Here is a 13,651-nt window from a genome sequence, read left to right on the forward strand (position 1 = left end):
GAACTGAAACAAATTTCATACATGTGATTTACATAGTACAATCATGAATGTATTTGTTAGTACTATCATTCATGATGAAATGTGCAGTGAAATGTTATACAATTATGAAATAATATAACAGATAATTACAATAATGCTTTTCAAAAAAGCTCCTCTTCTTAAAATTTGACACATGTACAAGCATGAATTTCAGCTACAATCCAAATAGACCTTTTATGATGATAGTGTTTATAGATACAACATAGTGACCCAAAGGATATGTTTCATATTTCAAGTATCTAATTTTACAATGTTTCTTTTTTTTTTTTTTAAACTGTGGGTTGTGACTCCCATGGGGATCATGGGACCTTTAGTAGCAAGGGTAGCCAAAAATGTAACTTATTAAAATAATTTTAAAGTTACCAAATATTTTTAAACAACGTATCTGAAAATAGATAAATATAAGACAATACAGACAAAGAAAAAAAATGAAAACGTTTCAAGGCATTCTTTTTGTAATATAAACGTTCATTTCACTTGCTTTGCAGGTGATGCTGTCACTTCGTCTGTTACTTATTAAAATTTTCACATTGTTCTGTGTCTTAAAATTAAAGTTAATGACCTAAAACTGCAATAGTGAAAAAAATGACAGTTTCACTCACATGTGTGTCAGATTTGCGCAATGCTTGGGGGTCCTAGGGTCACGAAAAAAATCTCACCGATAAAAGCGGGTTGCAACTGAAAAACGTTTAAGAAGCCCTGATCTACAGAATATAAGATCACATTTTATTTCTATTTTTCTTTAAAGTACTAATTCTCAGAATCTGATAAAATACTTAACATAAAAAGTAGTTTTCCATTTTCCATCATAAGTAATAGATCTGTTCCATGCAAGCCATGTAACTTGTACTCTGTGAAACAGATACAAAAGTGAATCATTTTTAAATGCAATGGAATATGCAATTCAAGCAAGCCTGCAGTGCAACATGGTTTATACATAGTGTTTGTAAAAGTTAGCTATTGGTTTTATTTTCTTAAATACTCATATTATAGATATACAGTCAAAAGACTTTAATCCGGATGTCCACAATCCGGACCTCAAAGCTACAAACTTTCTGTGCATACGTAAACTCATAATGCGTCTACGCATGCGCATAATATCTTTACCCATGCGCGTTTAATGTATAACGGACGGTATAAGCTGAGCTAAAATTATCTATTTCAGTTAATATTGCAGATTGCATTGTTCCTTAATCTTTGAATTGGATTCGGCTTATTATTTTTTGCAGACTGTTAGAGCAATTTTATAAAAGTAAGCTTGAACTTTCGATTATGTAAAAAAGAATTTCCGATTCTGGAGCTGCCAAAGGATCTACAAAAAGTAAGCATATTTCGATGTCCATCAAACAAAAAGTGGAATTGCTGCAAAAAATGGATAGAGGCATATCCTTTGTTTCTCTAACCATTCCGAAATCTGTTTATAAATTTCATGCTGCTCTGGGGTGGGGGGGATGCCTCGGTGCACGATGAATTGGAAGTTGATCTGTCAGCACTATCCTTATCTTCAGGGCAGATATTTTCATTTTATTTGGCTTATAATTTCTTACTAAATGTAGTATTTCATCTCGATGTACTCCGCCTTTGATATGATTTAAATCAAGTTACTCGTCATTATAATTCGCTTCCGATAGTGAAGAAAGTGACACAGAGGTTATTGTAAACGAAAAAATTTCGATTGACAAATTAGTCGGTATTCTCGACACAGCAATTATACGACTTGAACAGCGGAACTTTGTAACTAAACAAGAAATTATGTCTGTTTAATAGAATTAAAGAGAAAGTATTATCACATGAAACGAAGCAACTTAAACAACTTACATTGAAAGAAATGTTTAATAATGTAAGCAAATAAATATTAAGCTTTTTCTTTTTGTAAATTTTGATACCCTTGTTCTTTATTTCATAAATTACGGTTTTATGTTTTTAGTTTTATAATTTCTGCATGCCATCTTACCAGATTTAAACTGATGATCTATAATCCGGAATCACTGAAGTCCCAAAGAGTCCGGATTAATGACTTTTGACTGTATCACATACAAAGACAGTGTCAATATTTGGTTGCATGTCCTTTGGCTTTTATAATGTCCTCCAAACGTCTTGGTACCGATTAAACCAATTTTTTGGTGGTATCTGGAGATATTTTATCCCATTCTTCTTGTAACACTTGCTTTAAATGGGCTTTGTTCCTAATTTGGTGTTTTTGGACCACTGTTTTAAGTGTGGCCCACAAATTTTCTATGACATTGATGTCAGGGGACTATGGTATTTTCAATTGCTGTTTTCAATGAAAAAAACACCACATTTTGATATGTGCCGTGTGTTTGGAGTCGTTGTCGTGCTGGAATATCCCTTTTCTGGCTAATTTTTAGAATATGGTAACAGGTAGTTTGGCGACATTTTGATAAGGCGATAAAGGTTAGGACTTTAGCAATAATCTGAGAAGTACACAGTTTGAATCACAGATTATTTTTTCTTAGAGAAATGAGAGATTATGAGACATTTTCCGGAAAATTCTGATTGCGATTTTAGCTAATAAGCACTTAGAAACATTTTCGCTGCTAAAGTGCAGAATCGCCCACTTATTTGTTTGGCGCTTTTTACAAGAGTAAGAAGAATTGGATTTTTGTCAATTTTCTTTGACTTTTTAAGTGAAAATAGGTCGATGTGTACATAGATAAAGTTAAGAGTGTGCGCAAAGCCATTTTTTGGGAATTCTGGGAATTTTTTTTTAACTGAAAATAGGTTGACGTGTACATGGATACTGTGTATGTGCAATTCTTAAAAATGCGGCGAGCAGTTTGCAATTCTGCACTTTCTCCCAATTTAACACCTAATCTTCATCAAGATTAAGCATTTTTGTTCCATAAAATTCTAGTATAAGCGTAATTCGGCTAGCAGATTGTTGAAAAAAATGTTAAAAAAACATGCCTTTACTTCGTGGAAACAAAATGGCATCCAAAACAAAACTAGAAATTTGCTGTAGCAGGGTTAATCACCAAAAAATCGCCAAGTTACCATAATGTAAAGATTCACCAAATTTCCATCTAAACCCAATTTTTTTCCACTTTCTTTAAGATTGTGTTAAAGTATATCTATATAAAGCTTATGATCTATTATGCCATCTATAAAAACTAAATTTCCCACTCCATTTGAAGCCATACAACCCCAAACCATGACGGAGCCACCACCATGTTTAAATGTAGGACGTAAATTTTTTGGATCCAAAGTTGTGTTCGGCTTTCTCCAAACGGTGCGACAACCATCACTTCCAAAAATGTTGAATTTACTTTCATCACTAAATATAACTTTCTTTCAAAAGTTATCTGTCTTCAATTGATGAGTTTTTGCAAACTCTTTTTTTGATTTTGTAAGCTTATGGTTTCTTTCTAGCTACTCAACTGCTATATCCAGCATGTCTAATCACATTTCTCACAGTTTCAGCACTTACACTTCTGCACATTATTCGAGAAGTTTCTGCAGCTAGTTTGACTGCACTTAGTTTAGGATTAATCTTGATATCTTTCAAAATTTTCCTTTTGGCTACATCACTCAGAATACTTTTCTTTCCTCTTCCACTTTTATTTTTAATTAATCCATCATTTTTAAATCTTCCAATGATTTTCTGTACACACAAGTGGCTTCTACCGACAATTTCAGCTATTTCATGATAAGATTTTCCTTTCTTAAATAACCTTACCATAAATTTTCTTACATCAATACTGGTCTCTCTCCGAGGAACCATTTTCCATTTAAAATTACGACTTTAAATACACATAACCAATTTCAAAAGACAAAAATAACAGTCGAAAAAGTTTAAGATAAAATTGCCCAAACTTAGATTATGATACTAGCAAGCAGAAAAAAAATCTAGTGGTAGTTAAACAAACATTTCATTGGTGTATCCTCAATTTTTTGAGGTAAAAATCTGCTTATGTTTATTTGAAATGCCTCTGAAAATTTTTATTTTAGAATTTTGTCATTGATTTTTCTTTATTTTTACTGTTAATTAAACCTTTTGTTATGTCTAAGAATAAAAGTACGTTTGCACTTCTAGTTAATGTGTTATTTCGATTGATAGTTGGATTTATCAAGTAAAAGTAAGGTGCATCCTCAATTGTTTGTGTCACTGTAAGTACGAGGGCTATCCAGAAAGTAGATTACGTTTTGGAATAAAAAAATAAACAGAGCATAGGAAACAAATTTTATTATATACAGATGAAAGCCACACTCAAATACTACTTTTCTACATAGTCACCATACAAATTAAGGCATTTATCGTAGCGATGTACGAGCTTGGAAATTCCTTCGTCGAAAAATTCGGCCGCCTGCGCCTTCAACCACTTCGTTACCTCTTCTTGCCTTCCATCTTGCACAAAACTTGTGGTAACCAAGCTTTTCGCTGATGATTTCGTGCAACAAACTTCGCGAAATTTGTGGAAAACTCAAAGAAAGTTCCGTTATTGTGAAATTTCGATTTTCACGGACTTTAGCATCGACTTTTTCGAGAAGTTCGGCGGTCACTATGCTGGGTCTCCCACTTCGATCTTCGTCGTGAACATTGGTTCGGCCATTTTGAAATCTTATGACCCACTGACGCACTCTACCTTCAGTGATAATGTTGTCCCCATACACTTCACGAAGCTGCCGATAGATTTCTATCGGTTTACAGTTTTTTGCAGTCAGAAACCTTATTACTGAGCGCACCTCGCAGCTCGCGGGATTTTCAATTAACGCAGACATTTCAAACCGTCACAGATTCTGAACGGAGCACAGCACGAACCTCTCACTAGCACGGCTAGATGCAGACTGAGCTGCGCAACGCTCTGACCCCAAGATGGCCGCGCTAGCCCCGCCCCTAGCGGACACAGACGGAAACGTAATCTACTTCCTGGATGGCCCTCGTATTTTTTTCCCTGTCTTCTGCCCATATGGCCAGCAATCTGTTTTAACTTACAAGTTACATCAGAGAATTGCAGAATTCTTGGCATCAGATAGCAACATGACACTACTCTCCATGTATACAGCAAACTGATTTTTCTTTCTTTCTTTCTTTCTTTCTTTTTTTTTTTAATTAGGGAATTACACAAATTAATATCATAAAATGAACACTGATTATCTTGCCATTAGGCAAAACACCATATTTCTGAAAAATGCAAGACTGTTTTTCCTTAACAGCCAAACTCCACAGTAGCAATAGAGTTTTTTTACAAGGAGGGGGACTAACACTAATCTCAAGAAGCAGAAACCACAAACATGCCCCTTGAATTTCAAAACTGTGCATACATAATACATAATGCGCATGCTGTTTTGGCTGATCTTTAGAATATGGTAACTGGTAATTTGGCGACATTTTGGAGGCGATAAAGGTTACTACCTGGGACTTTGGTAATAATGTGAGCAGTAAGTACTCAGTTCCGATTACGCATTATTTTGTGTGAGGGAAATGAGATATCATGGGATATGTCATGTGATATTAATGGACGAATTACGGTTCTTTAATCGAAAAGGGGGGAAATCGGGAAAAAATCTGGAAATTTTGTATTTGGCTTTATTCTGTGTTGTGTGAAACAGTGTTCATTAATTTTTGGATCCCATGGCCCTAACTAAAGTGAATTCAAAATGGGTATTTAGTGGGATTGAAAGGGGTAGTAATAAGAGTTTCTTTAAGGTTGTGCGAGATAGAAGTAAAGATGTTTTATTAAGTTATTTATTTTACCTGGTACCTTGCTGTGAACTATAAGTATTATTTTAAAGATCCTGAAACAGGCGCACATACGCTTGCTTTTTATTTAGCGGATGAAATAAGAAAAGTTTATCGGACACATAATCAAGATTCTGAAGAAGATTAGGTAAGTTAGTATTTTTAATTATTTGAGGATATTATTTTATGCATTGTTCTAAATGTAAGGTGGAAGTAAAGTAATTTTATGTTTGTAGGAATTTGGTATACGTTTTAGTTGAAGTAAACGTGCATGGAAATAATTTAAATATTTGACACTAAGTACTTGTAATGTTTGCGGTATGAATTCGTTGGTGACGTTTATAATATAATAGATAATTTAGAGGTAAAAGTTTTTGGATATTTTATTTATTTTATACGTGGAAATGTTCATATTTGGAAAGGGTATATACTTTTTCGTTATTAGGTAATTTCATATATGTTCTTTTTAACGGGTTTAAAGATTCAGAAAATTGTCATGCATTTTCGTGAAATTTTTCTAATTTATGAGAAAAAAGGAGTGTACATGGATATGGTGAAGAGTGTGCGCAATGCCATTTTTGTGCAATTCTGGGATTTTTTTTTTAAGTAAAAATAAGTCGACGTGTACATGGTTTAGTGATATTTTAATTAAATGGTAGTTATTTTGTGAATTTTATGTTTGTAGGAATTTGGTATACGTTTTAGTTGAAGTAAACGTGCATGGAAATAATTTAAATATTTGACACTAAGTATTTGTTATGCTTGCGGTATGAATTCGTTGGTGACGTTTATAATATAATAGATGATTTAGAGGTAAAAGTTTTTGGATATTTTATTTATTTTATATGTGGAAATGTTCATATTTGGAAAGGGTATATACTTTTTCGTGATCAGGTAATTTCATATATGTTCTTTTTACCGGGTTTAAAGATTCAGAAAATTGTCATGTATTTTAGTGAAATTTTTCTAATTTATGAGAAAAAAGCAGTGTACATGGATATAGTGAAGAGCCATTTTTGTGTAATTCTGGGATGCCATTTTTGTGTAATTCTGGGATTTTTTTTTAAGTAAAAATAAGTTGACGTGTACATGGTTTATGTGTATGTGTTATTTTGAAAAACGCGTAAGGAGAATGGTATTGTGCACTTTTTCCCAATTTTGCAGTGAATATTTGTCATGATTAAGCAGTTTTGTTAGATAAAATTTCTAGCATAAGCGTAATTCGGCTAGTAGATTGTTGGAAGAAGTGTTCAGTAGATAAAAAGAAAAGAAACATGTCTTTACTTCGTGAAGACAAAATGGCGGCGGGGTAAAAAAAATAGAAGGTTGCTGTAGGAGAGTTGGTCGCCAAATTTTCGCCAAAAAATCGCCAAGTTACCATAATGTTGATCTTTACATTATGGTAACTTGGCGATTTTTTGGCGAAAATTTGGCAACCAACTCTCCTACAGCAACCCTCTATTTTTTTTTCCCCGCCGCCATTTTGTCTTCACGAAGTAAAGACATGTTTCTTTTCTTTTTATCTACTGAACACTTCTTCCAACAATCTACTAGCCGAATTACGCTTATGCTAGAATTTTATCAAACAAAACTGCTTAATCATGACAAATATTCACTGCAAAATTGGGAAAAAGTGCACAATACCATACTCCTTACGCGTTTTTCAAAATAACACATACACATAAACCATGTACACGCCGACTTATTTTTACTTAAAAAAACATCCCAGAATTGCACAAAAATGGCATTGTGCACACTCTTCACTATATCCATGTACACTGCTTTTTTCTCGTAAATTAGAAAAATTTCACGAAAATACATGACAATTTTCTCAATCTTTAAACCCGGTAAAAAGAACATATATGAAATTACCTGATCGCGAAAAAGTATTTACCCTTTCCAAATATGAACATTTCCACATATAAAATAAATAAAATATCCAAAAAAGTTTACCTCTAAATCAACTACAGTCAAAAGTCGTTAATTCGGACACCCATAATCCGGACCTCAAAGCTACAAACTTTCTGCGCATGCATCGCGTTCACGCATGCGCACAGGCGTTTACGAGAGCGCGTAAGACCCTTACGGCTGCGAATATGTTTGTGCGCATGCGCGTTTAATGTGTAACGGAGTTATACGCTAAGCTAAAGTTATCTAATTCAGTTAATGTTGCAGATTGCGTTGTTCCTTAATCTTTGAATTGGATCCGGCTTATTATTTTTTGCAGACTGTTAGAGCAATTTTATAAAAGTAAGCTTGAACTTTCGATTATGTCAAATAGAATTTCCGATATATATTTACTACAAAGCGAAAGTATGTTTTGAAATCCGAAATCTGTTTATCAATTTCACGCTGCTCTGCGGCAGAGGGGGGGGGGGGGGGCAGAAACATCATTATTAGATTATGATAGATTAGAAAGATTATGTCAAATAGAATTTCCAATACATATTTACTAATATGTAATTTGTATCTACAAAGCGAATGTTTTGAAATCCGAAATCTGTTTATCAATTTCACGAGGCGGATTGGAAGTTGATCTGTCAACACTATCCTTATCTTCAGAGCAGATGTTTTTATTTTATTTGGATTATAATTCCGTACTAAGTTTAGTATTTCATCTCGATGTACTCGGTCTTTGATATGATTTGGTCTTTGATATGATTTAAATCAAGTTCCTCGTCATTATAATTCGCTTCCGATAGTGAAGAAAGTGACCCAGAGGTTATTGAAAACGAAAACATTTCGATTGACAAATTAGTCGATATTCTCAACACAGCAATTATAGGACTTGAACAGCGGAACTTTGTAACTAAACAAGAAATTATGTCTGTTTAATAGAATTAAAGAAAAAGTATTATCACATGAAACGAAGCAACTTACATTGAAGGAAATGTTTAATAAAGTAAACAAATAAATATTAAGTTTTTTCTTTTTGTAAATTTTGATACCCTTTAGATCATAATTGTTCTTTATTTCATAAATTACGGTTTCATATTTTTAATTTTGTAATTTTTGCATGCCATCTTACCAGATTTAAACTGATGATCTATAATCCGGAAAAATCGATAATCCGGAATCGCCGAAGTCCCGACGAGTCCGGATTAACGACTTTTGACTGTATTACATTATACACGTCACCAACGAATTCATACCGCAAGCATTACAAATACTTAGTATCAAATATTTAAATTATTTCCATGCACGTTTACTTCAACTTAAACGTATACCAAATTCCTACAAACATAAAATTCACAAAATAACTATCATTTAATTAAAATATCACTAAACCATGTACACGTCGACTTATTTTTACTTAAAAAAACACCCCAGAATTGCACAAAAATGGCATTGCGCACACTCTTCACTATATCCATGTACACTGCTTTTTTCTCATAAATTAGAAAAATTTCACGAAAATACATGACAATTTTCTCAATCTTTAAACTCGGTAAAAAGAACATATATGAAATTACCTGATCGCGAAAAAGTATTTACCCTTTCCAAATATGAACATTTCCACATATAAAATAAATAAAATATCCAAAAACTTTTACCTCTAAATCATCTATTATATTATAAACGTCACCAACAAATTCATACCGCAAACATTACAAATACTTAGTGTCAGATATTTAAATTATTTCCATGCACGTTTACTTCAACTAAAACGTATACCAAATTCCTACAAACATAAAATTCACAAAATAACTATCATTTCATTAAAATATAATTAAATTCAAAAACACTACTTAAAATATAAATGAGCACATACATTAAATTAATAAAAATTACCTTACAATCCTAATTACTTTAAACTAAATCATTGCTAATAACAATTTTCCCAATAATACCAAATTCCTTTCCACCTTACATTTAGAACAATGCATAAAAATAATATCCTCAAATAATTAAAAATACTAACTTACCTAATCTTCTTCAGAATCTTGATTACGTGTCCGATAAACTTTTCTTCTTTTTGTTTCAGGATCTTTAAAATCATACTTATATTTCACAGCAAGGTACCAGGCAAAATAAATAACTTAATAAAACATCTTTATTTCTATCTCGCACAACCTTAAACAAACATTTATTACTACCCTTTTCAATACCACTAAATACCCATTTCGAATTCACTTTAGTTACGGCCATGGGATCCAAAAATTAACCAACACTGTTTTACACAACATAGAATAAAGCCAAATACAAAATTTCCAGATTTTTTTCCGATTTCCCCCCTTTTTCGATTAAAGAACCGTAATTCGTCCATTAATATCACATGACATATCCCATGATATCTCATTTCCCTCACACAAAATAATGCGTAATCGGAACTGAGTACTGCTCACATTATTACCAAAGTCCCAGGTAGTAACCTTTATCGCCTCCAAAATGTTGCCAAACTACCAGTTACCATATTGTAAAGATCAACCAATAAAAATTAGCTTACAATCCTAATTACTTTAAACAATATCATTGCTAATAACAATTTTCCCAATAATACCAAATTACTTTACTTCCACCTTACATTTAGAACAATGCATAAAAATAATATCCTCAAATAATTAAAAATACTAACTTACCTAATCTTCTTCAGAATCTTGCTTTCATGGTGGATACACTTTTATTATGGACCTACACTCATGCACCATTCAACCAATTCTTTTGAATTATCATACAAATGCATTAAAAATCTAGAATTCACTTTAGACAGCGCCATACAATCCCAAAATTATTCAACCTTACTTCACACAACACACAATGAAGCTTAATACAAAATAATATACAGCCACAGATATTTTTCCAAATTCCCTCCTTTTCCAATTAAAGAACCGTAATTCGTCCATTAATATCACATGACATATCCCATGATCTCTCATTTCCCTTACACAAAATAATGCGTAATCGGAACTGAGTACTGCTCACATTATTACCGAAGTCCCAGGTAGTAACCTTTATCGCCTCCAAAATGTCGCCAAATTACCAGTTACCATATTCTAAAGATCAGCCGAAAGTTTTACAATAACCTAAGAGAACATAAAATTAGCAAAGCAACAACCTTGCGCTCAGCATGAACCCCTCAACTTGGCATCCATAATTTTCAGCTATATGTAAACATTGTTGCACACTGGTGTAAACTGTGAAAAATGCACTTAAATATCAGCAAAGGCTGTATCAAAGATACAGGAAATCAAACTCCATCAAAGATACAGGAAGAATATCAGAATTAAGGCAGACATTTTTATTATTAATAATATTCTTCCTGTGAAAAACACTTACAAGCACTTGGGAGTATACTTCAACAATAGACTAAATTTCAAACAGCTCATCACTGCTACTTTAAACAAAGCAAATGAAGCTTACATGTTCATTTATAATCTCATATTAAGAAAAACCCAAGCTACATTGCAGAATTAAGTAAATGCTGTATGTTATGCTAATTCACACAATGTATTTATGCGGAGATCCTGCATGGGCAACTGGGGGGAAAACTTATCGCAAAAAATTTGATGTTTTCAAAAGAAAATCCTCCATACTATAGTTAACATTCCCTGGTACACAAGAAATTCCACCAAACTAAAACTCCGAACTCTTCCAGATCACATTCTCACCACAGCACACAGCAAGATGAAAATCTCAGTTCTTCAGCAAAATGAAAAACTTACAATACACTGCAGTTACATGACTATGATCCCACAATCGAAAGTACAATCAAAAGACCGAGAACTATTCACCATAATGCACCTTGGTGATTTTGTATATATCCTGAATACTTTTCATTCCACTCAAGAATCAGTTTATTCTAGATCGGATTTAATAAGCATTTTTCATACTATCATGCGAGATCATGTGGACTAACAGCACATTAGAAGAGCACTTCTTTAGAAACTTTAAGATCAGGGAGTTCTGTACTTGATCCCGAGAACTTTTAGTTTCAACTATTATTCTGTAAATATTTTCTATTATATCTATATTTTATTGTTTTTTTTTTCCTTCCCATTGAATTACATCCTTAAATGAGTACTAATACAATTCACTTTCATGCCCACAGAGAGCGGCACGGCACTAGCAATCTCAAGATTTCATTTCTTGACTGTCACTCTTACAAACATTCTCTTTTCATCCATTCGGATGACTATGCAATTACACATAACTTTTAAATACTACAAAAGGTCCTAGGATGCCATTAAGATGGACTGGTAATTACACTTTGTGGTGGACTTGGTGTTTCTCTTTTGTCTTAATTTAACAGGATATTATAAAAATTTTAAAAGCATGTTTTTAGTTTGGTTTATTTAATTATGGCAAAGCACACTAGGGCTATCTGCCTAAGGGAATGGATGCCTCCGTGGAGGACTTTCTAAAAGAAACTGCCCTGTATACACGTTACGCATGGGAAAACCACGAAAACGCCCATGCAGCCAGCCCGTTTGCGGGATTCGAACCTCGGACCGAACTACCAGTGTTTAGCGACTTTACCGCTCGGCCGCTGGTGGGCCACTATGTTTTTGATTTCTATTTAATATAAAAATGTATCTGATAACTTTCATGGCATTATTTCCAAGCTAAAAAAATATATTAATTTTAGATATTAATACTGTATTCCCAAAAAGAAAATTATTAGTATCAAAAGTAAAAATACTAATTTCACATTAAACCACATTTTATAATTTCAGTTTTATACGTTTAACAATTTTTTTTAATTATTTTCGGAAACATGAAGTTTTCGACCACTGGAGACAGTGTGGTGTATATTATTGGATGAATCATCTGAAAAGTAACATAAATAGTGCATAATCACATGCTTTTGATTTACCGGTAATGATCAAAATGAAACTGCTGAAGTAAAAATAAAAATAACATTACAAATAGGATAAAAATATAGTTAAAAAGGCGGTATCTTACCATGTGATACGCAATAAGACATATTGTTCTAAATTTTTTTCAGAAAAGCGTCAAATTTTCAATTATGTAATAATAAACTATTAATATTAACAGCAGACAACTGAAATACCCACAAAACATAAGTTAAAGTTGTTCTACTTTGCAACTACTTCATGTTGTGAGGCTTGATCAAAGAATATAGACTTTCTTTGGCTTGATACTGTGTACATGATAGAAATGTGAGCTATAAATAGTCTTTAAAAAAGCCAATATAATTTATATATCATAATTTTATAAAATTTTAAGTAATATGTGAAACTCTAAGAAGTATTCTACTCATGATATTTATTTTATGAATCTTTAAAATTTTCTTATATGCAAGAAGGTTCCCGTTTACACCTAATCTTTGCATCCATGTGGCATACACTTGAAATTGTAAGCATAATATTTTGTTGGTGATTTTAGATTGAAATGTAAACACGCAGCAAGATTAACGATTCAAAATATCGCTCATGGAATCATCTAGTTTTGCTGATGAAGTTGCGAATTTATGTTACCAACATTTTAAACGCTTACCTAAAATAGGGAAACCACAACAGAATAAAGAATGGACATTACTTGCAGCTGTTCTCATGAGTACTGAAGTTCCTACTTTAAGTAATGAATAAAATCCTTAAATTGTACTTTGCGAAATGAAAAAAAAAAAAAAAAAAAAAAAAGTTTCAATAAAAAATTATTTCTTAATAAAAAGATATATTAAAATTATGTTGGCATAATTATAATAATTTCGGTATTAGTTTCAGATACAATTTGTTCACAACAAAAAGTGTATAAATTGTATGCTTGTATTTGTTTCTAACATAGTCTTATAGTTCTGTTTTATTTTTGAAGTCGGTTTATTTGGTTGTAATTAAAGTGCAGGTTCTGAGAGTTACGTCTGATCCACATATTTCCGTCAAACTTGGCACGGTACAAAATCCTGATCCCAATATCCAGACCACCAATCCAAGAAGTAAATATATATATATA

At 32.6% G+C, this 13,651-nt stretch overlaps 2 protein-coding genes across 6 annotated transcripts in view; one reads left to right on the forward strand and one right to left on the reverse strand.

Annotated features, from left to right (window-relative positions):
• Nucleotides 1–12,799, reverse strand: part of LOC118199262 (mitochondrial intermembrane space import and assembly protein 40-B-like) — a 56,881-nt gene extending 44,082 nt beyond the window's left edge. The window contains exons 1-2 of one of the 2 annotated variants that reach the window (XM_085813373.1): nt 12,644–12,767; nt 820–890 (exon numbers count right to left, since the gene is read on the reverse strand). Coding sequence is in view for 1 of the 2 variants with exons in the window: in XM_085813372.1 (XP_085669498.1) it covers nt 12,644–12,665 (22 nt within the window). In the remaining variant the exon portion in view is untranslated. Of the gene's footprint in view, nt 1–819; nt 891–12,643 lie in introns of both variants that reach the window. The other variant, XM_085813372.1, reaches the window with a different exon arrangement.
• Nucleotides 12,800–12,990: 191 nt separating this feature from the next.
• Nucleotides 12,991–13,651, forward strand: part of Adat1 (Adenosine deaminase, tRNA-specific 1) — a 40,314-nt gene continuing 39,653 nt past the window's right edge. For 2 of the 4 annotated variants that reach the window (XM_035371073.1, XM_035371076.1), the window contains exon 1: nt 13,064–13,279. In XM_035371073.1, the coding sequence (XP_035226964.1) occupies nt 13,135–13,279 (145 nt within the window). In that variant the 5' untranslated portion in view covers nt 13,064–13,134. The other 2 variants (XM_035371075.2, XM_035371074.1) reach the window with 2 other exon arrangements.

The sequence above is a fragment of the Stegodyphus dumicola genome, chromosome 3, assembly GCF_044657685.1.
Source record: "Stegodyphus dumicola isolate Sdum_Otavi_A_Nest chromosome 3, ASM4465768v1".
Lineage (NCBI taxonomy): Eukaryota > Metazoa > Arthropoda > Arachnida > Araneae > Eresidae > Stegodyphus > Stegodyphus dumicola.